The sequence below is a fragment of the Globicephala melas genome, chromosome 1 (genome assembly GCF_963455315.2).
Source record: "Globicephala melas chromosome 1, mGloMel1.2, whole genome shotgun sequence".
In the NCBI taxonomy this organism is placed as follows: Eukaryota; Metazoa; Chordata; class Mammalia; order Artiodactyla; family Delphinidae; genus Globicephala; species Globicephala melas.
In genome coordinates, this window is record NC_083314.1 from 183,838,936 (window position 1) to 183,863,781 (window position 24,846).

Consider the following 24,846-nt stretch of genomic DNA (forward strand, 5'->3'; position numbering starts at 1 on the left):
AGCTCTTGTTATGTTAAACGAGCCCTTTGTGATGAGGTTGCAAATTTATTTTCTCAATTTGTCTTTTTTCTTTTGACTTTTCTTGTAGTGGTTTTGCCAGGAGTTTACAAAAATTTTCATAGTCATCATCTTTTTTTTTTTCTTGTAAATTTATTTATTTATTTTTGGCTGCGTTGGGTCTTCGTTGCTGCGTGCGGGCTTTCTCTAGTTGTGGCGAGCGGGGCTACTCTTGGTTGCAGTGCACGGGCTTCTCATTGTGGTGGCTTCTCTTGTTGTGGAGCATGGGCTCTAGGCACGTGGGCTTCAGTAGTTGTGGCATGAGGGCTCAGTTGTTGTGGCTGACGGGCTCTAGAGTGCAGGCTTAGTAGTTGTGGCCCACGGTCTTAGTTGCTCCGTGGCATGTGGGATCTTCCTGGACCAGGGATTGAACCTGTGTACCCTGCATTGGCAGGCGGATTCTTAACCACTGCGCCACCAGGGAAGCCCCTCATAGTCATCTTTTTTCAATCTTTTCTTTTAAAGCATTAAGAGATCATATTTTAGTTAGAAAGGTCTTCCACATTCCATGGTTACAAATAATTCTCTCAAGTTTTTTTCCTAGTAGTTTTAGGGCTTCCTTCTTATATATACATTTAAATCATTGATCCATTTGGAATTTATTCTTGTATAAAATATTAGTTTACATCCAATTTATATTTTTCTAGATGGCTATCCAGTTATCCCAATACTATTTAATTAATGTTTTCCCCATTGATTTAAGACACCACTCTTATTATTTATTGAATTATTACTTTCATTTGTTTATATTAGTGGGTTCTATTTTTTAAAAAATTTATTAGAGTATAGTTGATTTACAATATTGTGTTAGTTTTGGGTGTGCAGCAAAGTGAATCAGTTATACATATATGTATATCCACTCTTTTGTTTTAGATTCTTTTCCTATATAGGTCATTACAGAGCATTGAGTAGAGTTCCCTGTGCTCTACAGCAGGTTCTTATTAGTTATCTATTTTATATATAGATCCTTTCTTTTTTGTTGTCTTTATCAGGTTTTGGTATTATGAGCATTTTAGGTGTGTAAAATGAGGGTTTACTTGGGGTTCTCTAGAGAAGCAGATATGCATACAGTATGGGAAGAGATATATGATGAGAAATTGGATCACACAATTACGGAGGCTGAGAAGTCCCGTGATCTACTGTCTGCAAACTGGAACCCAGGAAAGCGGGTGGTGTAATTCAGGCTGAGTCCAAAAGTCTGAGAACCAGGGCAGCCGGTGGCGTGGATTTCATCTGGGTCTGAAGGCCTGAGAACAGGGGGCCGAGGGCAGGAGACTGATGACCCAGCTCTGCGGTCAGGCAGGAGGGGTCTAGTTCTTCCTTCCTCCACCTTTTTGTTTTATACAGACCCTCAATGGATTCAATGAGGCCTCCATCCCCCGCCCCCCCGCCCCCCCAACAGCGGGAAGGGCAAACTGCTTTAAAACTGAGTCACCCCTTGAAATTCGAATTTCATGCGGAAACACCCGCACAGACACACCCAGAATAATGTTTAACCAAACATCTGGGTGCCCTGTGATCCAGTCAGGTTGGCACTTAAGATTTTAAGCTATTTCTGTGTTTGCTACCTTTTCCTGTGCTTTAAAATAGTTTAAACAAAAGGCAGCATCTGTTTCTTGAAGGTCTGATAAAACTTACCTATAAAACCATCAGGAACTTGGTGCCTTTTGAAGGGATGTTTTGACAACCATTTAAATTTCTGTTTATGGTTATTGATCTATTTAGGTTTTCCATCTCATCTTGTGTTACCTTTCGGGATACATGTTCTCTAGAAAAATGGTCAATTTCTTTTAGTTTACAAAGATGTTGGGATAAAATTGTATCTAATTTAAAGCTTCTAATTTGTATCATTAAATAGCAAAAATTCAACCAAGTAAATTTTAAAGCTCTAACTGGCTTTATCGAACAATTAATGAATTAGGTAGCATCCCATCTACCAAGTAGAAAGGCACTTGGAGGAGCTGAACAAAAAGGAAGACGTTTATAGGCAGAAGGTGGGGGAGGGGGTAAGGAAAGAGCGGGCTACCTCACCTTCCTCTGGGGAATGGAAGGGGTCCACGTGGCTGTTACCTCATTGGTGCCAACCAGAAAATTCCAAAGTGGCCAGTTAAGACCACTTTCCTGGGGAATATTGAAAGTGCAGTTAGGTAAGGTACCAAGCCATGGTTTGGTGACACTGGCTTAGTACAAGTGACAAGTGACTCCATTCTGGGCCGGTTGTTTCTTTTTGAAAGTATCTATGATTAGGTTCCCTTTCTCATGCCTAATATTTTGGTGAATCTCTCCCTTTCTTGGTCAGGCTTATCCAAGGTTTCTTCACTTCATCATTCTCTTCAAAGAACTAGCTGTTGGTTTTACTTATTGGTTCTCCCGTTCTTTGTTTTTGTTTTTAATTGTATCTTTAATTTTAATTAACTTAATGAAAATTTAATTTTATATGCTTTTATCAAGTCCATCCTCTTAATTTTTAAAAAGTTTACAGAAAGTTGAGTGCTTAGCATTTTTTCCGTTTATCTGCTTAGGAGTGATCTCACTTAAGGGTCTGCAGTTTTCTTCTAGGTGCAGCGTGGACTCGCACGTGTTTTGATCTTTACTGTTCTTACTGCCTCAGCTGTTGGGCTCAACTTCTGTTTGCTTTTGCCTAGAATATAGAAGTGTTTTAAAGTATCCCCACGTTAAAAAACACACTAAACTCTTCTCGCCCTTTCACGCGGGCCCTTGCCCTCAGCCTTAAAGCCCGGCTCAGATGTCTCTTCCCTGCAGAGCCTCCTTTCTGCATCTCCTGGCCTTGGTAGGTGCTGCTCTTTATTTTTTATTTTATTTTATTTATTATTTATTTTTTATTTGGAAAAAGGAGTTTTATTTTTTAAATTTAACAACTGATTGTGTTTTTTTTTTAACATCTTTATTGGAGTATAATTGCTTTACAATGGTGTGTTAGTTTCTGCTTTATAACAAAGTGAATCAGTTATACACATACATATGTTCCCATATCTCTTCCCTCTTGCGTCTCCCTCCCTCCCACCTTCTGTATCCCACCCCTCCAGGCGGTCACAAAGCACCGAGCTGATCTCCCTGTGCTATGCGGCTGCTTCCCACTAGCTATCTACCCTACGTTTGGTAGTGTATATATGTCCATTGCCCCTCTCTCGCTTTGTCACAGCTCACCCTTCCCCCTCCCCATATCCTCAAGTCCATGCTCTAGTAGGTCTGTGTCTTTATTCCCATCTTACCCCTAGGTTCTTCATGACCCTTTTTTTTTTTTCTTAGATTCCATATATATGTGTTAGCATACGGTATTTGTTTTTCTCTTTCTGACTTACTTCACTCTGTATGACAGACTGCTCCTTATTTTATATCGTCTGTTGTCTGTTTCTTCTCACTACTGCTTTTGGGGTGTGTCAGCCAGGCTTGCCCTGGTGACAGATAGTTCCGGAATCTCACTGGCTTAAGACAGAAAGCTTTGCTTCCTGCTCTTAGTACACGTCCATGTGGGCTGGGGGCGGCTCTGCTCACTATGGTCACACATGGCAGTTGTCACCAGAGTATTGCCGGCCGCTCCCCCCCAGCACAAAGAAAGGCCCAGAAATGACCTGCGTCCTTCCTCCCAGCTCAGGGGCTAGAGCTGGCGTGTGGCCCCGCCCAGGCTCAGGGGCTGCGCAGCGTCGCAGCGAGGCCGCAGAAGGTGAAGAGGTGCCGATCCCCGGTGTGGATACTCGTTTGGCATTAGAGACGATCTTAGGAGCATCTCACCAGTGGGGACTCCGCTGGTCCATCGTTCTGTTGCCCAAAGCATTCAGCACGTGTGGGTAGAGAAATGGGTCACTCGGGACTCTTCCATGATAGAAACTCAACTCAAAATAGTCGAAACGGAGAGGGAATTGATTGGCTCACGTGATGGAAGAGCCCTGACGTGAGGCCTGGCTGCGTCCTGGCCCTGGAGTGGTGTGGTGAAGACCTGGTGTGTGTGTCTGTCTGTCTCCCACACCTCTGTCTGCTCACCCTCCAGCTGTCCGTGGTGGCTTCCGTCCAGGCAGGGTTTCCCTACATGGTGGCTCCGGGAGCTGCTCGGTTATCCTCGGGCTTAGGAATCTCAGCAGGAAGAACTTCTTTTGCTCAGTTGTCCGGTCAGAGTCCTGAGAGGGAGCCCCTCCCTCTGCCGGGTCACCTGCTGTACCCCGAATGACTGGGATGGGGGTGAGGCAGGGCGTGCATCCTGGGTCACACTCCCTCTCTTGTGTGGGGTTGGGCCAGGGGTAAGGGCTGGGAGGGTGAGGCCCCAAAGGGAAACCATCCTTGCTGCTCTCGGGAGAGAGGGTGGACGGTGGTCACCCGATGGGTTGAGGGCCTGCTCTCCTGTCCCAGGTCTTTCCCTGCACTCAGCTGTTTCCACTGCGTAGTTGCACCCCAGCTTTGAGGAGCTTTTCCTGCATTTCTTGATCTTCGAATGAGTAGAGATTGGTAGTTCCTGCCAGTGGCACCCGGCCTGTCTTCCGGAAGCCCACCATCTCCACCCCCGGAGGCTCTGCTGGGCACAGAGCAGGGCACTGTGTGGGCTCCAGGGAGCACTGTGGAGGTTCAGGGGGTGGGGGGACCCCACAGGGAGGGCTCCCCCACAAGGCCTCTTGCTTTGGGCTCGAGATGATCCTGTCGCCCGCTGAGCCGAGCCTCTTTCTGGGTGACTGGGTGGAGGGTGTTACTCTCCCGCGTGTGGGGCTCACCGAGCCCCAGCCTGACTTCCTAAGGTTCAGAGCTGCTGGGTGCATACCCTTTGAGTTCTCTGCCAGAAGGGTTGTTGCTGCGTCCTTGGCAGACAGGAGTGGATGCTTCAGCTGCTGGAGGACTCAGGGATTGAGCTCTGGTGCAGACGTGCGGTAGCAGCGTCATCTGGTTTGCAGCTCCCGTTCGGGGACCCGCAGATCTGCGTGGATGCAACCTGTTTCCATTTGGTTTATTTAATTTGGATTTATCACCGCATTCATGTCACATTAACGTGATTGCCTTCACCCTAGGCTCCAAGCATTTGAAAACGTTGCCTCCCAAGACCTAACATAAGAGACTTAAATGCCGGCTGATGTTTCACTTATGATGGAAACTCTTCCTGCTTCAGTATTTTACCAACCTATATGGTTCCTTTGGAAATCTTAATGATATGCAGCTGTCACCTTAAGTGAGGTGCTCTGGCTTTCTGTTATGAATTATCCTTTTTATTTGTTCTGCAAAATTACCAGGGAGCAAAGGTCCATTCATCACCCTCCGCACGGGTGTGTGTGCGGGGCCGCTAGAGGGCCCTCCGTCTCCAGGTTTTGGAACCCGGCATGGCATTCCCCTGACCCGTAGTTTGCTTTTGAATGTTCTGGTGGCGTCAGGATTTTGGTGTGTCTGCTTAATAGATATAAAAGCGGCCGGGTAGAAGGGGCCATTGAAAATACATAACCCTGGTGTTTCCCAGAGCACACTGAGTTAGATGCTTGACGTGGTTGTGACCCCGTGTGCGGGCGACATGCTCGAGAGCATCCTCACTGACAGGCAGCTCGCCTGACCCGAGTCGTGTCATCCAGGACATGACGCAGCAGTGGAGAGAGTGAAAGCTGTCGACTGAGCAGGGATGGAAGATAGCGGCCGGGAACCGAACACACCTGTACGGCATCTGCCGGAGAGCCTGAGTGAGCGTTCAGAGCAAAGGCCTCCAGGAGGGAGATCACGCTTCTGAGCCTGGTCTTTGAAGGTGACCCCAGCCTGGGCTCTGGGCATGTCTCATACTTCCCACTCCTCTTGGGCCTGATTCGCCGAGACAGGGCACCTCTGGATTCCTTCAGCACAGAGACCCAAACCCACTCCATCGACAGCATCCCTTTACCTCTTCCTAGATTTTGCTCACTTCCTCCATTCCTGTGATCAAAGTCTTCAAGAGGATGACTTTTTAAGCCCAAATAATTAGGAATAACGGCCTTTCAAATGGGTCGGCCTTGTGAATTCTGAGTGTCTGGAGTACCATTGAATGCTGAGTAATCCTTTATTTTCAAGGTCTGTCGGGGAAAGCTGTTTTTCACAATCTCTATTTAACTCACAGAAATTGTGTCTTTGGCTGTGACGACCCTTTCCTTCCCCCTGCCCTTGGGGCAAGCTGTTGGGCCCCATCCTGGAACATCCCCACAGCCCCGCCTTCCTGGTCCGAGGCCTGGCCCCTCCCTGCCTGGCCCTGAGCTGCCACGGTTGCTAAGCAACAGCCTCCTCTCGCTTCAGTTAAGCACAGGCAGGTCTGTCTGCAGGGCAGCCTTTTCCTCCACGAATCCCACTCATCAGGCCCTGCCAGCTGATTCTCTTTTCCTCCGCCCCCCACCCCCCAGAATGCGCAGCTATGTTCAAGCAGAAGCGCTCTCTGGAGGGCAGCTTGCACTGTGGGGTAAAGGGCTTGAATGTGTTCATGCATGGGGACCCCACCAGCCTTCCCAGGGAGGACAGTGGAGAGACCTCTGCTCTCTGCAGCCTGGAGGATGTCACCAAGCCTGCTGCCTGAGCTCTCTCGTGCCTGTGTACTTACTTTCTGTCTTTCTGTGATGCTCGCCCACTGACTCGTCAGAAGTGCTGTCTGAGAAGTGCTGACCTGAAAGGTAGCCCTTCTTGCCCTGGAGCGTGGAGTGGGCTTCAGGTCCTCGTGGTCTGCACACCTCCCCACTCCCCCCAGGCTGAATGCAGAGAAGCGTGGGATGCAGGTGTGTGACCTGGCGGGACGCGGACAGCCCAGGTTCGGGGCAGATCGCAAGCCCCCTCCTGGCCTTTTAGTCAAGTGTACGGCATTCGGGCTTCTAGAAACTGAACTGGAGAGAGGACTGGACACTTGAGCTTCTGTCGACAGTGCTTTTCAGCAAGTGGAGGCTGATCGGGGAGCAATAGGGTGTGGGGGAAATTCATCTTCAGACGGGGGCGTGGCGGCTGCAGCTGCAAACGTGTCTGTCTCAAGTACTCGGTGTGGCCCTGTCTGCGTCTGTCTGTGTCGCGGTTGGCTCGGGTGGCATGGCAACTGCTGACTCAGTCCCTTCCGAGGCTGAGGTGTCCCTGAGCTGCACAGAGCGCCTGGCAAAGCTGTCGTCTTAGTCTCTGCGTTCTTCCTTTAACGACCAGGTGATTTGCCTGAAGCCAGAGCCGCGCGGCGCCACGGCCAGACGTGGACGGTATTCCCGGTGGGGTGACAGGAGGACCCCATCTGGGGAGCCACCAGCATCCCCTGCTGCAGGACCTCATCCTCTGCGACGGGCCGCCTGGTGCCATCGGTCCAGCCAGGAGCGTCGTCAGGCTCCAACTGGGACACAAAGACATACCCGATAACGATCAGTAAATTAGAATTTAAGTTATTTTAAATTCCACGGGTAGTACAGGAAAACACGCTTACTCACATGTCTAAAGGGTGAGGTTCTAGCCCCTCACTGTTCCTACCATTCCACACATTTCAATGAATTTACCTACAGACCTTCATCCACGTGTCGTTTCTTTCTTTTCCTTTAACAGAGGTGGAATTCCCTTATGTGGGTTGCTTGGTAACTTGCTTTCCGCTCTGTAACTTGTCTTGGCAACGTCCCACGTCAGGACCCGCCCGTCGACCTCCCCCTTTTTAATTGCTTCCGGGCTCCACACCCAGACGGACCAGCTTTAATTCAGGGCTTCCATTTTCTGGAACACGTGGGCCGTCCTCATGGCTTGCCGTTTTCAGCGGTGCTGCGGCAAGGTTCTTGTGCGCGCGTCCTCGTGCGCGCTGCAGATGGCACCACGCACGCGGCCTTTATACACACGTGAGAGCCCCATGGTTTGGTCTTGTCGGCCCCGGCAGCTCGCAGCCTGGTCGTGCTCAGTGGCGGAAGGCGGGCTTCCCAGTCAGACCTCCACACCTCCGTCGTGGCTTTTGGGAGGCTTGGAGGAATGACAGTGACGCCTCTGGAGGACACTGTGTTGTCCGGGCAAGACCGTTAGATTGTGTAGTTTGCGAAGCAACTTAATCAGCGACCGCCGCATGGAACATTAGAACAGAAGGTTTGAAACCAAGTTATTTTGTGGTTTTGGTGTATTTTCTCACAGCCCGTGCCTCGCTGGGGTGTGTGGGTTTGGGCCCTGGGATCCCCAGCAGGCACTGCTTTCATCTGCTGCAAAGCCTTTTTTGTGCGGTTGGTTGTCTAGGAGGTTAAGATTGTGTAAGTCAGGATGTAAAGAATCACCTCAAACACATCGCGCAGTACCCAGCTTAGACGACCTGGGGAAATAAAGAGCGCGTGAGGAGTTTAACGGGCTCGGAGGGTTTAACTTTCCGCAGGGTTCAGAGCTTCCTCAACTAGAGGACACGCGGCCCGGCTCCCAAGCGCCAGGCTTCTCTGAGCAGAGGAAAACGGAGCCATTTCCTGCAGGCTTTTCCTCGCTGCCAAAGTCAACCCGTGTAGTTTTTTTTTTTTTCTTTTTTAACATCTTTATTGGGGTAACCCGTGTAGTTTTCAGTCTCCTTTCAGGGTGGAACAAAGGAGAATCCGGCGTGCTGCTCTTCTGTTTCATCTTCTAGACTGTTCCGGGTGGCAGGGTGGTGGTGGTGATGAGTGGCTGCACGGAGCCCTGAGCTGCCTGGGGAGAGGCACGTGGCTTCAAGGACAGTGGGGCCCTGGCAGAATCCTGGTCTGCGTTTTGCTTCTCGCGAGATGACATCTTTCCTGGGAAGCGAAGCTAACTCTCTCCAAAGGGAGCTCGTTTCAGGAACCGGAGGCTCCCTGGGCTAGAGGGTGCCGAGTTCTTTGGAATCACATTAACTTGGCTTTGAGAAAGGAGCTGGGCTGGCGAGGGGCTGGAGAGCCTGTAGCTCAGCTCAGGTGGGACCAGCGGAGTTGGGGGCCTCCCTCCACGCCGCCCCCCGCTTTCCCCACTCCTTATTCCTCATCAGCTGGATCTCTCCTCCTGGGGTGAGCCTGCAGTGACTTCTCCAGGTGGATTCCGAGGTGGCTGGAAGGGGCTTTGGTGGCATGTCGGCCCCAGGGCACTGCAGGGCCGGCTACGGGGGTGCTTCGCACGTGCGGTTCCTGCCTGGTGGCTGAAGCTGTGGTGGGATTCAGGGCTGCCAGGGGAGTCGGGCGTCCTCCCTTCAGACTGCACAGCATTCAGGGTCACGGCCCTCGTGTGCACTGGCCGGTTGGTAGGTGCTAGGTGCTGCCCGCGCCTGCCCCGTGCCGTGTGCCCTGGGGCTTGGGGGCCACGGGGTCAGGTGAGCTGCTCATGGGCACCGCCCGGTCTGGGGCTCAGACGTGGCTGTGCAGGGACTTGGGCAGCAGAGACCACCGGGGAGGGAGGGAGGGCCAAGTGCGGGCAGTCAGGGCCACACGCGGGTGACAGGAGCAGGGCTAGTTACCTGGCCGGGGGGGCATGATTTCTCAGGGCCCAGGACGTCCTGAAGTCCAGCCGGTGGTTGCGTCCACATGCAGCGGCCAGAGTCGGGTCACTGTGAAGGGGACCGAGGTGCATTAGGAAGGCGCGGTCCTCAGGGAGACCAGACGTGTCACCTCGGACAGGTGCCCGGTCCCACCTGGGCCTTCAGGGGAGCGGAGGGGGCCGTGTCAGGATGGGCCCCGGTCAGCGGGCAGCCCCACCGTTGACTGGAGGCGGTGATGTTGGCGGCTGACGGCAGAAGAAGCGTGCGTATATGGGCTGATGGGGAGTTGATGGGTGGCCCCAGACGCCGGAGCACAGTGCTGAGAGTCTGGGGGTTTCAGGGACTAGAGTGATGTCTGGACTCCTAGACAGGAGTGCAGGGCCTGGGATCGGGGTGGAAACAGCACAGGCAGACTCCAGCCCCGTCCTGCCCCGGGCCACTGTGCGGTGACCATGCTCGGCGGGTGGGGACAGCGCCGTGGGAGTGGTTGCTCCCTCTGCAGTTGGGCGCCTCAGGTGCTGCAGGAACCAGCCTCGCATCACCCAGGGCAGGGGCGCCCTTGGCCCTCGCTCCAGGGACCCTGTGGAGGGCCGACCTCGACTCTTCCCAGTACGAACATGCCTGCACTCACACCCCTAGAGTGAGTGGGCCTCAGGGGACGGGCTGTGAGTGATGGGAGAGCCGGAGCGCCCAGCCGGAGTGCGTCTGTTTACAAGTTTCTTATGTAACAGAACAGCAAGTGGGCCCCAGCCAGGGAAGCACCGGCCCAGGCAGGCATCAGAGCCCGGCCCCACGAAGGCAGGGGAGGGTGAGCAGGGGAAAGGACGGGTGAGCCTTGAGGTGAGTGCAGGAGAGCCTCAGGTGTCTGACAGCCTCACGTCTCCCTGAGCGCACACGGAGTGAGCCTCTTGAGCAGGGAGGAGGCAGAGGCAGTGGGCAGCGAGCTCGGGCTCCATCCTGCAGGCGGTGACTGGGGACGAGCGCCCTGGTCTGCTCGCCAAGCACTGGGGCTGCCCAGTGGCCGCTGCCCAGCTCCGAGCACCGGTTACTGTCGCGCCAGGCCTGCCTGAGCTGGGCTCCGGTGCCCTTGCCCCACCCAGGCTGACGGCCCCTCCCCGGCCCCTGTGCTTCCTCCCAGGCCTGCCAGCACCACCGCCCCGGGGACTCACCACCCCCCAGGACTCGCCAGTGGGACCAGGGGTAAGTCCAGGCCCGAGAGGCCTGTTTCGGAATTCCACAGTCAAGTATTTAAAGGTTCTGGGGGCGGGAAAGTCCCCTTTGCATCTTTAAGAACAGTTGATGTCCTGTTTACTTGTGGGGGCTGGGAAGCGTCCCAGTGAGCCGGAGGGGAGGGGCCCCCAGGTGTCGAGGTGCAGGTGTCCTCAGCCGCCCTCCTGCCCGTCTCCGGGGCGGGTCCCTAGTGCGCTGCTCCCAGCGCCGGCTGTCAGGGCCGTGGCTTCTGCTGCTTGTTGATGATCCTCCAGTTGCCATGGAAGGCCTGTGTCCGCGCTCAAGCTGATGTGTTCTCCCGCAATTATGTCTGACGGCTGGGAATCTTTCAGGACTGAATGGCCTTTTTTCCCCTTCTGGGACACGGAGGAGCGCTCTTCGCAGCCTCCTCTCCTGACCCTCTGCCAGGAGAGGGCGCTGGTGAGGCCGTGGCTTCCCCAGGCCGCAGCCGGGCAGGTGCGCCCAGCAGCTGGTGCTGGGGGGGACAGGGCGGCACCAACAGAGGCCAGCACGTTGGTGGGCCTGTCGGAGAGCACACGTCTCCTCTGGTGCTAGGAGCTGCGGCCGCCCCTCAGGGATCCTGAGCCGGGTCTGCCCATGGCTCGGGGCTGGCTCTGGCCAGCGTGGTTTTTGAATGAGGTCAGAGTTGGCTTGTCCTCCTGATGACCTTGTCTGCCAACATCACCCTGGACGTTGACCTTCTGGAAAGGTTGAATGATTCGGTATCCAGGGCTGTCCCCAGGATGTGGCTTTAATGTGGACCGTGCAGCTGGGAAACTGGACCAGAAGTGAATGTGGTGTTTGCCCGAAGACACGTGTTTGAGGACAGCCTCCCGGCCCCCGCTGGCCTGTCCCAGCATTTTCCCTCCAGCGGTCGGCATGGTGCCCCTAAGTGCTGAGGGGCCACAGGGCAGCACCTCCAGCCCCAGAGGCAGGAGGCGCTCACGGCGGCTTGTGGGCTCTGAGGGGAGCTGAGCAGACCCTAAATTCTTCTCTGCCCCTAAGATGCTGCCCGGATCCCCCAGTGCCCCTCGCCCATTTCTTCAGCACCTCATCGTGGGTTGGGTCCTTCTCTGTACCAGCACCAGCACCCCCCGCCCCCGGGCCAGCTGTCGCTGCTGACGACAGACGTCTCATTTGTTAACGTGTACATCATAAATAGAGACCAGGATTTGAGAGACGGGTCTTCAGCAGAGCGAGGGCCCTCCACCTCTTCACACCGGCCTTTTAGTGCAACGTTCGTTTTCCTCACGTTAGTCACATTTACCTGACCCTGTGCCGGGTACCTTGCCAAGCCCTTTCTCACCGTAGGCCTGTGACCTAGGTACTGTTAGCACCCCCATTTTACAGATGAGGAGACTGAGGCAAGACCAAGTTAGTTAGGCGACTTGCCCACGTCACGTGGCAGTGAAGTGGTGGAGTGGGGCTTCCAGGGCCCACGTCAGCTGCCATCATGGTCACTGCCTTAACGGGCGGGTTCATGTCGTAGGAACACAGGTGGTTAGAATCAGAAGGGGTCTTGGAGAAGTTCAGTCCAGGGGTGGAGGTGAAACCCAGAGAGGTTCAGAGACAAGCTGGCCCTGCAGCCCGAGTGTCAGAGAACCCACCCGGCTTCCCTGGCCATTTCCCCTTCTCCACTTGCTTTTCCTTGTTAATAATATTTTTATTCAAATATTACGATGTGGGAGAAACCACAGAATTACCCCTCTCGGTAGTTAGAGAAGAAGCAATTAGACGTGATGCCGGGTTCCAGGAGATTCCAGACCTCACTGCTCCCTGTGGCCGCATCAGAGTCCTCCCTTCCTTCCCAGGGGCCTGTGCCAGCGGGCGGTGGGAGGGGCTTTGTGAAGGTACTGGGGTGCATTTTGTCGTCTTACCCAAGCTTTCTTCCCTTCAGCTGTCGCTTTCCCAGCTGGCGGCTTCCCCACAGTCTCCAGCTCAGCGCCGCTCGGCTGAAGCCTCCTCAAAGCCACCGGGGAGCCCCACGCTCTCCCTGGCCCCGGGGGTAAGTAGGCTGCCCCTCCTCTCGCCTGCCTCCTTCCAGGAAATGGCTCCAAACTCCTGACTTCTGTGGAAGTCTCTGACTTTGTGAGCTGCCCTGGTCCTTGGTGAGGTGACCAAGACCTTCCTGGGTTCTCTGTGTTGCGGGCGTTGGGATGGGGGCTGGACATCACCTCCTTCCAGCTTTAGATCTTTGCCACCATCCGTCTCGGTGACCAAGGGTATTTGGTCTGGGAGCTTTTCCTGCCACAGGGCTTGATTTAGGCTTTGCTCTACCTGCGAAGACAAAGTAACAGCGCCCTTAGATCTCTGAACATGAGAGGAAAGGGGAGGTTTCGCTGAAGATGTAAATAGAGGTCAATCCAAGTTGCCAGCTCCCCCTCCAGGACGCTCGCCCTGCGGCTGGAGGAGAGTTTGTGAAGCCCACCGTCCCCGATCCCAGTGGAGCTAGTGGGCTAAAATAGGCCTGTTTCCTCCTACTGAACTTGGGGGACTCACGTAGAGTTTGCTGGTTCACCTGCAAACTTCAGTCTTGCCTTGGAAGTCTGTTGAGGAAAAATGGTTCCATTTAATTACTTCCTTGAAAACCCTCACGGTGAAATGCCTGATTCTAAACTATATCTGGGCTCGTGTCATTATGAAGAGCCTTCATCTCTTCTGTTACCGGCGCCTGAGGCCCGTGTTCCTTGCCTCCGGTCACGTGGGGCTCCTTCTGAATGAAACGGGAAGCTTGGGAAGCCAGTTGGAGAGAGAGCGTCCCAGACCCCGTCAGGCTCTTCCTTTAGACGGAGGTGGGCGGAGGGTGCCGGTGAAAGCCTAGAGCATTCGGTGACATGGGGACAGGGAAGCGTTTACACAGGCTCGGGGGCTCCGTCCCACAGTCTCCCTAGCGTTATTGGAGTTGGTTTCATCTTTCTGTTCCGTAGACGTGGTTTTGATGTTCATTTGCCTTCTCAGGCAGCAGATGTCTCCTGTGCTACTGGGCTGTTCAAAAAATTATGATTCCTTCCTCGTTGCTTTTCGACTCACATAAGACACAGGATGCCCCGGTGGATTTGAATTTCAGATAAACAATACTTTCCAGTATAAGTGTGTCCCAGATATTGCATGGGATATTCTTATACTGAAATTATTCATCGCTTCCCTGAAATTCCAGTGCAGCTGAGCCTCCTGTTTTCATTTGCAATGTGACAGAGGCGGTTCACCCACGAGCCCCAAGTCAGGCATCCTTGGTGCCTGGGTTGGCCTCACCTGGGGCCCCACTGTGTTCGGCAGGAGTTCCCCTTGGAGGGCAGGATCTCTCACCTGGAAGCTGACCTGAGCCAAACGGCCTTGGTCCCGGGCACCTCCACTGCTGAGCAGTTGCAGGAGCTGCCGTTCACACCTGTGCACGCCCCAATCATCGTGGGAGCCCGGACCAGGAGGTGAGGGGCAGGTCTGGGAGGGCCCAGGGCAAGTGCTGTGTGATCAAGACCCTTCGACCCCCTGAGCGGTGGGCTTTCCTAGAGAGCTGGCTTTCCGGGTCCTGCCTCTTGGTTGGCCCTTTCCTGGAGGCTGGCTCAGGAGGCCTTCTGTTCCAGCTCTGGAGGGAAGCCGTCACGAGCCTCCCTAGCGCTGCTGCGGTCCGCCGGCTTTCCCGAGATTCTGGACGCCAACAAGCAACCCGCCGAGGCCGTGGATCCTACAGATCCCGTGAAGTTCAACCCTCAGAAGGAAGAATCAGACTGTCTGCAAGGCAACGAGATAGTGCTACAGTTTCTTGCCTTTAGCAGGTAAACGCTTGGCTATTTGGCCTGTTGCTCTTTTCCTGGCTTTTGCATTTCTTGCGCTGAGGAAGAACTTCTTTGTGGCTCTGGGAGAATACTACGATCCGGTCTTAACGGGACTGCGGAATGCCCTCTGTCTTTATTTTCGTTTGGCTGGGACCCACCCACTACCATTTCCAAATGCTGTAAAACGTGCTTTGACCGATCTCCTGTGGTCCTTAGTTACAGCGTGGACAGAGTGTTGCCCTGTCCTTGGGTACTGGTGTAGCCCCGAGATCTGGGCTCTCCAGCCATGCCTGAAGTGGGGGGATGCCCAGCAGGCTCCCCGAGGTCACAGTAGGGCTGCTGGTGTGGATGAAGGAGGCGGCCTCTCACCTGCTGTCTCCCTGCGAGTGTGTGACAAAAGCCCGGGTTCTCCGCCCGGACCCTTCATTAACTCGGAGCTGTCGTTGGATCCAGGGTGTCCCAGGACGACCAGGCAGCGCCGTGGCCACAGACTGTGTATTTCACCTTCCAGTTCTACCGCTTCCCCCCCGAGACAACGCCGCGGCTGCAGCTGGTTGAGCTGGACGAGGCCGGGAAGAGCAGCTCGGCCTCCCTGCCCCACCTCCTCGTCCTGATTCACAAGGACGGCTCCTTTGATGCGGGTGAGCGCTGGGCCCCCGGCAAATGCGAAATCCAGGGCCAAGCTTTGTCTGCGAATTTTCTTATATAGAAAATGTTGAACAGTGAAAAACTTCAAACACGTTCACAGTTTGAGAGAACAGTGCAGTAAATCAGTGGCCCTGCCACTTACCTCTGACAGTTATCGGTGACATCCCTGTCTAGGTCCCTCCCCGAACCAAGGCTGTTCGATGCAAATTCCAGATGTTATATGATTTCATCTATAGATATTTCCTTATGTAGATCTAAAAAAGTAGGGTCTTTTTTAAAATACATAAACTCAATAATATTACCCCATCTAAAATTAATGCTGACTTAATACTATAACTTAATACCTAGCCAATGTTAACATTTCCCCAGTAACTTCATAAAGTTTTATAATAGTTTGTTCAAATCGGGATCTCAGTAAGGTCTGTGCGTTGGGATGGTGCGACTCTCCAGTCTCTTTCTACCTACAGCTGTCGTCACCACCCTGTCTCTGTTTTTTCGCTTTAATTTATTTGTTGAAGTCGCCACGTTGCTGGTGCCCTAGAGCCTCCCAGTGTCTGCACTTCGGTTTTGCGGCCCAGTGGTGACATCTGCGGTGTTCCTCTATCGCCTGTTTTGCCTGTAAATTGGAGTTAGATCTAGATGTGTGAGCAGATGCATGCTTTTGGCTTGGGGCAAGGCGTCTGTATTGCTGGTAGTGTGTCCCCATCTCTGCAGCAGCACGAGGCCTGGGTTGCTTCTTATGCCCCATCAGTGACCATCCAGACTGCTGCTTATGGAGTGATCGCTTCACTCAAGGCTACACAGTGGTGATGTTTTACTCCTAGAACACTTCTTCGTGTATCAGCTGGAATGCTTCCTTAAAACGAAACTTCTCCTCACCAATTCTTTGGTTGCCTTGAGGTGCGATTCATATAGAGAAGGCAGAATAATGCTTGATTTTCTTCTCTTTTGTTTGCTAATTTTTAAAATAGTGAGACAGTTCCCAGCATCCTTCAAGGGTGGGGCCAATGGCTTTTTTTTTCTGATATCATTATCAACTGATGGATTTAAACTGCAGTGGACTGAACATACCAAATATGTTGTTGTTTTTGGTGGCCAGTTGTCCTGTCTTTGGCCAGTCGCACGGCTCATAAGGGACATACCTGGGGTCTGAACCACTGCTGCCTCTTGAGTAGAACTTAACAGGTGGAAAAAGACGTGTTAAAATATTAAATGAAATTAGTTTAACAACATTAACATCAGACAAAAGTGACAAAAGGCAAAGGCATTGCTGGGGATCAAGAAGCCTATTAAATAATAATTAAGGGAATAATTCACTAGGAAAAAATGATTCTGAATCCGTGAACTTCTAACAACCACAGCTGCCAAAGATAAAGGACAAATTGATGGACTTTATAAGGAGAAACTGACAAACCTACAATCATAGGAGGTTTTGACACACTTCTGTCAGTAAATTGATTGATCAAGCAGAAAAAGAATTAATGAGAATATTATAAAATACAGTTTAAAGAGATGATCTTGTAGAACCTGTGCAACCAGTTTAGAGAATATGTGTCATTTTCAAGTATCCTCTGAAACTTATAAAAACTGATTATTCATATATGTGTGTATATATATTATTATTCATATATGTGTGTATATATATTCATATATATCTTAGGCCACCAAGCAGGTATTGCCATATACCAAGAGACCCTATATCTAATCTAATTTTATAGCATTCTTTGACCATAATACCTCAAGGTCAGAAATCATTCACTGCCCTCCCCCTGGAAGGCTCCAAACTGCTGGCTCTTTTTGAATTTTAAAACATATTTCTAATTTTTCCCTAGGTAAATGAAGAAATCAATGTAGAAATGGCTGCTTAAAACTGAATGACAAAATAATATTGCATATCAAAACTAATAAGTAAAGTGGACTCAGCCATAAAAAGGAACGAAATTGGGTCATTTGTAGAGACGTGGATGGGCCTAGAGACTGTCATACAGGGTGAAGTAAGTTAGAAAGAGAAAAACAAATATCGTATATCAACACATATGTGTGGACTCTAGAAAAATGGTACAGATGATCTGATTTGCAAAGCAGAAATAGAGACACAGACATACAGAACAAACGTATGGATACCGGGCTTCCCTGGTGGCGCAGTGGTTGAGAGGCTGCCTGCCGATGCAGGGGACACGGGTTCATGCCCCGGTCCGGGAAGATCCCACATGCCGCGGAGCGGCTGGGCCCGTGAGCCATGGCCGCTGAGCCTGCGCGTCCGGAGCCTGTGCTCCGCAACGGGAGAGGCCACAACAGTGAGAGGCCCGTGTACCGCAAAAAAAAAAAAAAAAAGATTATCCTTTAGGGCTTCCCTGGTGGCACAGTGGTTGAGAGTTCGCCTGCCAATGCAGGGGACATGGGTTCATGCCCCGGTCCGGGAGGATCCCACATGCCGCGGAGCGGCTGGGCCCGTGAGCCAAGGCCACTGAGCCTGCACACTCGGAGGCTGCGCGTCCAGAGCCTGTGCTCCGCAACGGGAGAGGCCACAACAGTGAGATGCCCGCATACCGCAAAAAAAAAAAAAAGTATGGATACCAAGGGGCAAGGGGGTGGGTGGGTTGAACTGGGAGATCGGGATTGACATGTATACATTATTGATACTATGTATAAAATAGATAACTAATGAGAACCTACTGTATAGCGCAGGAAACTCTGCTCAATGCTCTATGGTGACCTAAATGGGAAGGAAATCCGAAAAAGAGGGGATATATGTATACGTATAGCTGATTCACTTTGCTGTACAGTAGAAACTAACTCAACGTTGTAAAGCAACTATACTCCAATAAAAAGTAACTTAAAGCTAATAAGTAAAATGGTAATTACAGGGACATTTGCAGCTTCAGATGCTTCTACTGTTGGTAAAGAAGAAAGTATCTTTTAACGTGCTGATCTCATTGTTCAGCTCAAGAAGTTTGGTGAAAAAAACCCAGAGCAAACCCAATAAAGTAGAAGGAAAGCAATTAGAAAATGAGCATAAATGCTTAGAAAACGAAGAAATAGTGGAAAGCGTCAGCCAGATCGCTGGGTGCGAGAAGTCACGGGTGCAGCAGGTGATGCTCCGTTCCCTCGTCCAGGGTCAGAATCAGTGCGGAGAGTCGGAGCCGTTGTGGGAATGGGGTTAGCCCGAGAGCCCGTGGTGCTAGCCGAGCCCCCATCAGGTGAGCGGCAGGCAGAGGTCGGGCTGGGCAGCCGCCGTCAACCTTGAACCTGCGCCCCCCGCTTGCCTGTGGACCCCGGCCTCCTCTCTTCCTGTGGACAAATCTGAAAAGAAAGGGGAAGGGGTGAGAAGCTTGGGCTCTGCTTCTTCCCCCAAACCCACCAGTCGATGAGCTGCCCTTGCCCTGGGAGGAGAGTGTGCTGGGCAGAGGGTGGCACGGGCCGTCCCTCTGCACGGAGGTGGGACTGGGGACGATGTGTTCCTGCAACCTTCCTCTGTTTTGTTCTCTCAGCTCACGTAACCGTTGAGTTTATGGCCAGTGGGGCTGTGGCCCTCCTTGGGGGAGGGGACCAGTCACCACTGGGGAGGAGACCAGTCACCACTGGGAGTGTTTCCCAACCTTCCTGGGACCACTGCTCCCAAACCCACCACCTTTCCTTTGCCAGTCCCCCCAGGACCAGCAGTGGAGCCTTCCTGGGACCACTGCTCCCAAACCCACCACCTTTCCTTTGCCAGTCCCCCCAGGACCAGCAGTGGATAGTTCAGCCTATGTCCCCAGAAGGCTCTGAAATGGATCAGAATAACGCCTGCATTTCAGGGCCCCTCTGCACGCGTTGCTGACCATTCATTCCCTATTCTGCTTCCCGTGCTAAATGCTATCCAGTCACTTGATCCAGTGGAGCTCATCGGAGGTTCTGCAATGAGGTTAAATGATAGTGTTAAGATAATTCAATAAAAAAGGCCAACCACTTAGAGACGCTCCTGATTTGACTGTAAGCCCCTTTCCACTATGAATTGCCCAGAGAGAAATTAGTCCAAAAATTAAATTTCCCTGCAAGTGGAAGTCCAAAGAAATTAAAATCCAGAATCGAATTTTCTTGTCATGGCGAATTAAAATTCAGAGTCCACAAAGGCTTTGCAATTTCTTACACAGCTGAGCCTTGGCCAAAGATGCCTCTGACTGAGCAGATCTGGGCTTCCTTTGGCAGCCCAGACTTGGGGGTTCTCTCCGGATGGACCGGGTTCCTCAAGACCTCAGAAGGTTGAGCTGGCTCAGCACCGAGTCTTTCATGGGCCTCACTTAAGACGTTTTCTTTTGTTGTTGAAATATAACATGCATACAACAAAGTGCACCATTCCATGAATTTTTTTTTTTTTTTAGTAAATGTATTTATTTATTTATTTATTTATGGCTGTGCTGGGTCTTCGCTGCTGCGCGTGGGCTTTCTTTTTAATTGCGGTGAGCGGGGGCTACTCTTTGTTGTGGTGCACGGACTTCTCATTACGGTGGCTTCTCCTGTTGTGGAGCACGGGCTCTAGGTGCGTGGGCTTCAGTAGTTGTGGCACGTGGGCTCAGTAGTTGTGGCTCGCGGGCTCAGTAGATGTGGCGCATGGGCTCTAGAGCATGGGCTCAGTAGTTGTGGTGCACAGGCTCAATAGTTGTGGCTTGTGGGCTCAGTAGTTGTGGCTCACGGGCTCTAGAGTGTGGCCTCAGTAGTTGTGGCACATGGGCTCAGTAGTTGTGGCTCGTGGGCTTAGTAGTTGTGGCACACGGGCTCAGTAGTTGTGGCACCCAGGGTAAGTAGTTGTGGCTCATAGGCTCAGTAGTTGTGGCTCACGGGCTCAGTAGATGTGGCACACAGGCTCTAGAGCACGAGCTCAGTAGTTGTGGTGCACAGGCTCAGTAGTTGTGGTGCACGGGCTTAGTTGCTCTGCAGCATGTGGGATCTTCCCGGACCAGGGCTCGAACCCGTGTCCCCTGCATTGGCAGGCGGATTCTCAACCACTGCACCCCCAGGGAAGCCCCGTGAATTTTTAAGGATGGTTAGACCTTATTTGTTAGAGCAGTTCTAGATTTACAGAGAAACTGAGCCGTTAGCCCAGAGCCCCGTATACTCCCACCCCGCCCCGTCTCCTCTGTTAGCAACTTCTTACGTTCACGATGAGCCAATATTGGTACCGTGTTATTAACTGAAGCTCAGAGTTTACCTTAAGGTTTACTCTCCCCACGTTGTACATTATATGGATCTTGACAAACGTGTAACATCATATATCCACTGTTACAGTGTCACCCAGAGTAATTTCACTGCCCTAAAATCCCCTATGCTGCACCCTGCCAGCTACTGATCTTTTTACTGTCTCCATAGTTTTGCCTTTGCCAAGATGTCATATAGTTGAAATTATATAGGGTATGCTTTTCAGATGGCTTCTTTTGCTTAGTAATATGCATTTAAGGTTCCTCCATGGCTTTTCGTGGCTTGATGGCACGTTTATTTTTGGCACCGAATGATACTCTGGACGTACCTCAGTTTATTTATCCATTCACCTGCCAAAGGGCATCTTGGTTGCTTCCAGTTTGTTGTTCGGGATTTTGTGTGGACATACATTTTCAACTAATTTGGGTAAATACCTAGGAGCCCAATTGCTGGATCGTATAGTAAAGGTATGTTAAGTTTTGAGAGAAACTGCCCAACTGTCTTCCAAAGTGGCTGCACCATTTTGCATTCCCACCAGCAGTGAATGAGAGTTCCTGCTGCTCCACATTCTTGCCAACATTTGATGCTGTCAGTGTCCTGGATTTGGGCCATCCAAGTAGGTGTGTAGTGGTAGCTCATTGTTTTAATTTACAGTTCCCTAATGACAGATGACGTAGTGTGTCTTTCCATCTGCTTACTTATTATCTGCATATCTTCTTTGGTGAGATGTCTGTTCGGATCTTCAGCGCATTTTTAAATTGGATTTAATTTAAATTGGATTTAATATTGTTTTCATATTTGTTGTGTTTTAAGAGTTCTTTGTATATTTTGGATACAAATCCTTTATCATATATGTGTTTTGCAACTATTTTCTCCCAGCTTGTGGCTTCTCTTTTTCATTCTCCTAATGGTGTCTTTCTCAGAGCAGAGGTTTTAAATTTTAATGACATCCAGCTTATCAATTATTTCTTTTATGAATCGTGCTTTTGGTGTTGTAGCTAAAAAGTCATCACCAAATCTGAAAGGTCACCTAGGTTTTTTCCTATGTTATCTTCTAGGAGTTTGATAGTTTTGCATTTTACATTACAAAAATTAACATTTTGAGTTAATTTTTGTAAAAGGTGTAATTTTTACAAAGTGAACACATCTGTGTATCTACCACCCAATTCGGATGGGGCTGTAGAGCATTACACAGCAACCCCCCACCCCAGTTGTTGACCTCCCCCAAGGGTAACGGCTCTTCTGAATTCTATCACTCTGCATCAGTTTTACTTGTTTTTTTTTTTTTTTTGCGGTATGCGGGCCTCTCACTGTTGTGGCCTCTCCCGTTGCGGAGCACAGGCTCCAGACGCGCAGGCTCAGCGGCCATGGCTCACGGGCCCAGCCGCTCCGCGGCATGTGGGATCTTCCCGGATCGGGGCACGAACCCGCGTCACCTGCATCAGCAGGCGGACTCTCAAACACTGCGCCACCAGGGAAGCCCAGTTTTACCTGTTTTCTGAACTTAAACGGGTCATATTATCCATACCATTTTGAATCTAACTTCTTTCGCTCAACCTCATGTCTGGGAGATTCCTCCATGTTGCTGTATGTAGCAGTAGTTTGTCCGTGATCTTGGCTGTATAGAAACCCGTTGTCCGAATATTCCACAATGTTTACCCATTCTGCTGTTCACAGGCCTTTGAATGATTTCCAGGTTTTGGCTCTTTTGAATAATGCTGCTATGAACATATTTAAAACATTGTGAAATGATCAGCCCAACGAGTCTAGGTGGCATCCATCATTGAACATAATTATAAAATTCTGTTTTTCTTGTGACGAGAACTTTTACGATCTACTCTCTTAGCACCTTTCAAATACGCAACACGGTGTTATTAACTGTCATCACCGTGCTGTGCATCACATCCCCGTGACTTACTTATTTTATAACTGGATGTTTGTACCTTTTGGCCCCCTTCACCCATTTTGCCCACCCCCCACCCCACCTCTTGCAACTACCAGTCTGCTTTCTGTATTTAACGAGCCTGATTGTTTTTAAAAAGATTTCACGTATGAGTGAAATCATATGGTATTTGTCTTTCTCTAATCCATCCACGTCGTCACAGATGTCAAGATTCCCTTCTTTTTAACGGCTGAGTAATATTTTGTATATATATATATACTGCATTTTCTTTATCTGTTCGTCCGTAGGTAGACACTTAGGCAGCTTCCACATCTTGGCTATTATAAATAATGCTGCAATGAACATGGCGGGGGCAGGGTGCAGATTTCTTTTCTAGTTAGTATTTTTGTTTTCTTTGGTTAAATACCCAGGAGTGGGATTGCTGGATCATGTGGTAACTCTATTTTTACGTGTTTTGAGGAACCTCCAAAAAAGGTTTGGAGGAGGCTTTCATAGTGGCTGTACCACTCAACATTCCCAGCAACAGTGGACGAGGGTTCCCTTTTCTCCACTCTCTTGCCTTTTTAAGAATATACGATCGTTCTTTTGGTGCACATGTGTGTGTGTGCATCTGCGTTGGTCTGTGCCTGGGACTGAAGCTGCTGGGTCCCGGGGCAGCACAGGTCTAGCTTTGGTGCATTCCCTCTCCAGTGCTGTGCCAGCTGACACACCCACTGGAGTAGACGGAAAGTCTGAGCTGCCTGTGTCCTTGCTGGTTGTGTAATGTGTGTGGCTTTGTTGGTTTCTTTCACGTGACCTCCTGGTGGGCATGTGCCGGCATCTCCTGGCTGACCGATGACCTTCCACACGCTGTCGCCTTCGGCAGAGCCTCTTTTGAACTGCTTTGCCCATTTTTTCTTGTGTTGTCTGTTTCTCCGTGTTCGTAGGTGTTATGTATATATCCTGATCCCAGTCTTTCTTCAGATGTTACAAACATCTCCTCCCGCTCTGTGCCTTGTCTTTGACTGTGTTAATGGTATCTTTTGGTTAACAGTAGTTTTCCATGAAAATTACGTCCAATTTATCAGTCTTCTCCTTAATGGGCAGATTTCCTAAGCTACACCCAAAATGAGTTTGTCTCCACAAAGTCTTGAAGATATCCTCCTATGTTACCTTCTAGAAGCCTTTTTTCCCTTTTTATATTCAGATCTAGAATTCATCTGGAATTGATTTTGTGTATCCTGTGAGGTAGGGACTGAGGTTTGCGACCTTCATAAAGAATGCAGAGAGTTAATAGGACATAAAAGATTTTAAAAGCATTGGCTCCACACCCACCAAGCTTACGAAGTGAGTCATTTCTCAGCCTGGAATACTTATTTTAAGCAGAACGTTATTCCCAGAATCCAAAGTTTGGTTTTGCCAAAGATGATAGCAGAGACTCAGGGGGGCATGAGGCCAGAGAGAAAAAGCCCTGGTCTCAGCTCTGCCACACAATCGCTCTTTTCTGATGGATGGACCCACTTATGGAAAGTGGCATTTGAGACGTTGTTGTCTTCTGGCAAAGTCTGGACGTTTACAGTCTTGGCAGCCCTGACCACCAGTTCTCGTGGAGGGTCGCCGCTTCCCCTCCAGGTCTGCGTCCTGGTGCCCAGAGTCCATGATGTGGCTCCCACACGCCCTTGTGGGCAGCCCTCAGCAGGCTCATGCCAAACGGCTGCCACCTCTGGTCCAGCGGGAGCAACTGCAGCTTCTGGAACCTGCGGCCCGTAGGCCTGCTGGCTGCCTCTGCCACTCTAGTCACTGTTCTACATTGTGAGTAGAATTTCTTCTGTTTCCTCTTTTTCTTCAAGAGTGGGATGTGCCTCTGGACTTTCCTCACTTACTACTGTCCCCCGCTCCTTTCAGGAAGGTTCCCCCAAGTTTGTGGCCGTCTCATCTGCTTGTGTTGGTCCCCGTCCTTCCATGCCACGTGCACGGGGCCGCCTTTCCTTGCTATTTCCCTTGCATTCTTGCCTGTTTTTTTCTAACATGTTGTTTTTCTGACAGGCGTCTCATGGTGTTTTTGTCTAGTGGGGTCTTCCCTAGTGTGAGAGCTGGAGTCTGGGTCAGCCAAGAGCATCCACTGTCCTAAAGAACTCTCGTCCATCTTCCCGCCCCTGAGTTATCCCAGCCAAGGGGGCATCTCCCACCAGACCAGCGTCTAGGTCTGGACCCTGTAGTACAGCCTTGATCGCCTCTTCCTTACTGGATCTTGTCTTTCCTGTGCCTTCTCCAGGTGCCCTAATTCCGTGTCCCCAGCTACAGAAGTTGTGCTGGTGCATTTGGGAATACCTGTTTTATCTCTTTGTTCATCTTTCCCCCCACCTCAGAATCATTTGAATGTAAAATGCAGGCGTGGTGACAATTTACCTCTAAATATAGCAGCACACATTACTTAAAAATAAGGACATCTGGGACTTCCCTGGTGGCGCAGTGTTTGAGAATCCGCCTTCCAATGCAGGGGACATGGGTCCGAGCCCTGGCCCGGGAAGATCCCACATGCTGCGGAGCAACTAAGCCCGTGCGCCACAACTACTGAGCCTGCGCTCTAGAGCCCGCAAGCCACAGCTACTGAGCCCGCGTGCCACAACTACTGAAGCCTGTGCACCTAGAGCCCGTGCTCTGCAACAAGACAAGCCACC

At 51.0% G+C, this 24,846-nt stretch overlaps 1 protein-coding gene across 14 annotated transcripts in view; it reads left to right on the forward strand.

The window, feature by feature from the left end:
• Positions 1-24,846, forward strand: part of NPHP4 (nephrocystin 4) — a 137,268-nt gene that overhangs the window by 82,505 nt on the left and 29,917 nt on the right. For all 14 annotated transcript variants that reach the window (XR_004044365.2, XM_060283853.2, XM_060283850.1 and 11 more), the window contains 5 exons: positions 10,596-10,657; positions 12,585-12,692; positions 13,964-14,112; positions 14,269-14,460; positions 14,914-15,101. Coding sequence is in view for 13 of the 14 variants with exons in the window: in XM_060283853.2 (XP_060139836.1) it covers positions 10,596-10,657; positions 12,585-12,692; positions 13,964-14,112; positions 14,269-14,460; positions 14,914-15,101 (699 nt within the window). In the remaining variant the exon portion in view is untranslated. The remainder of the gene's footprint in view (positions 1-10,595; positions 10,658-12,584; positions 12,693-13,963; positions 14,113-14,268; positions 14,461-14,913; positions 15,102-24,846) is intronic.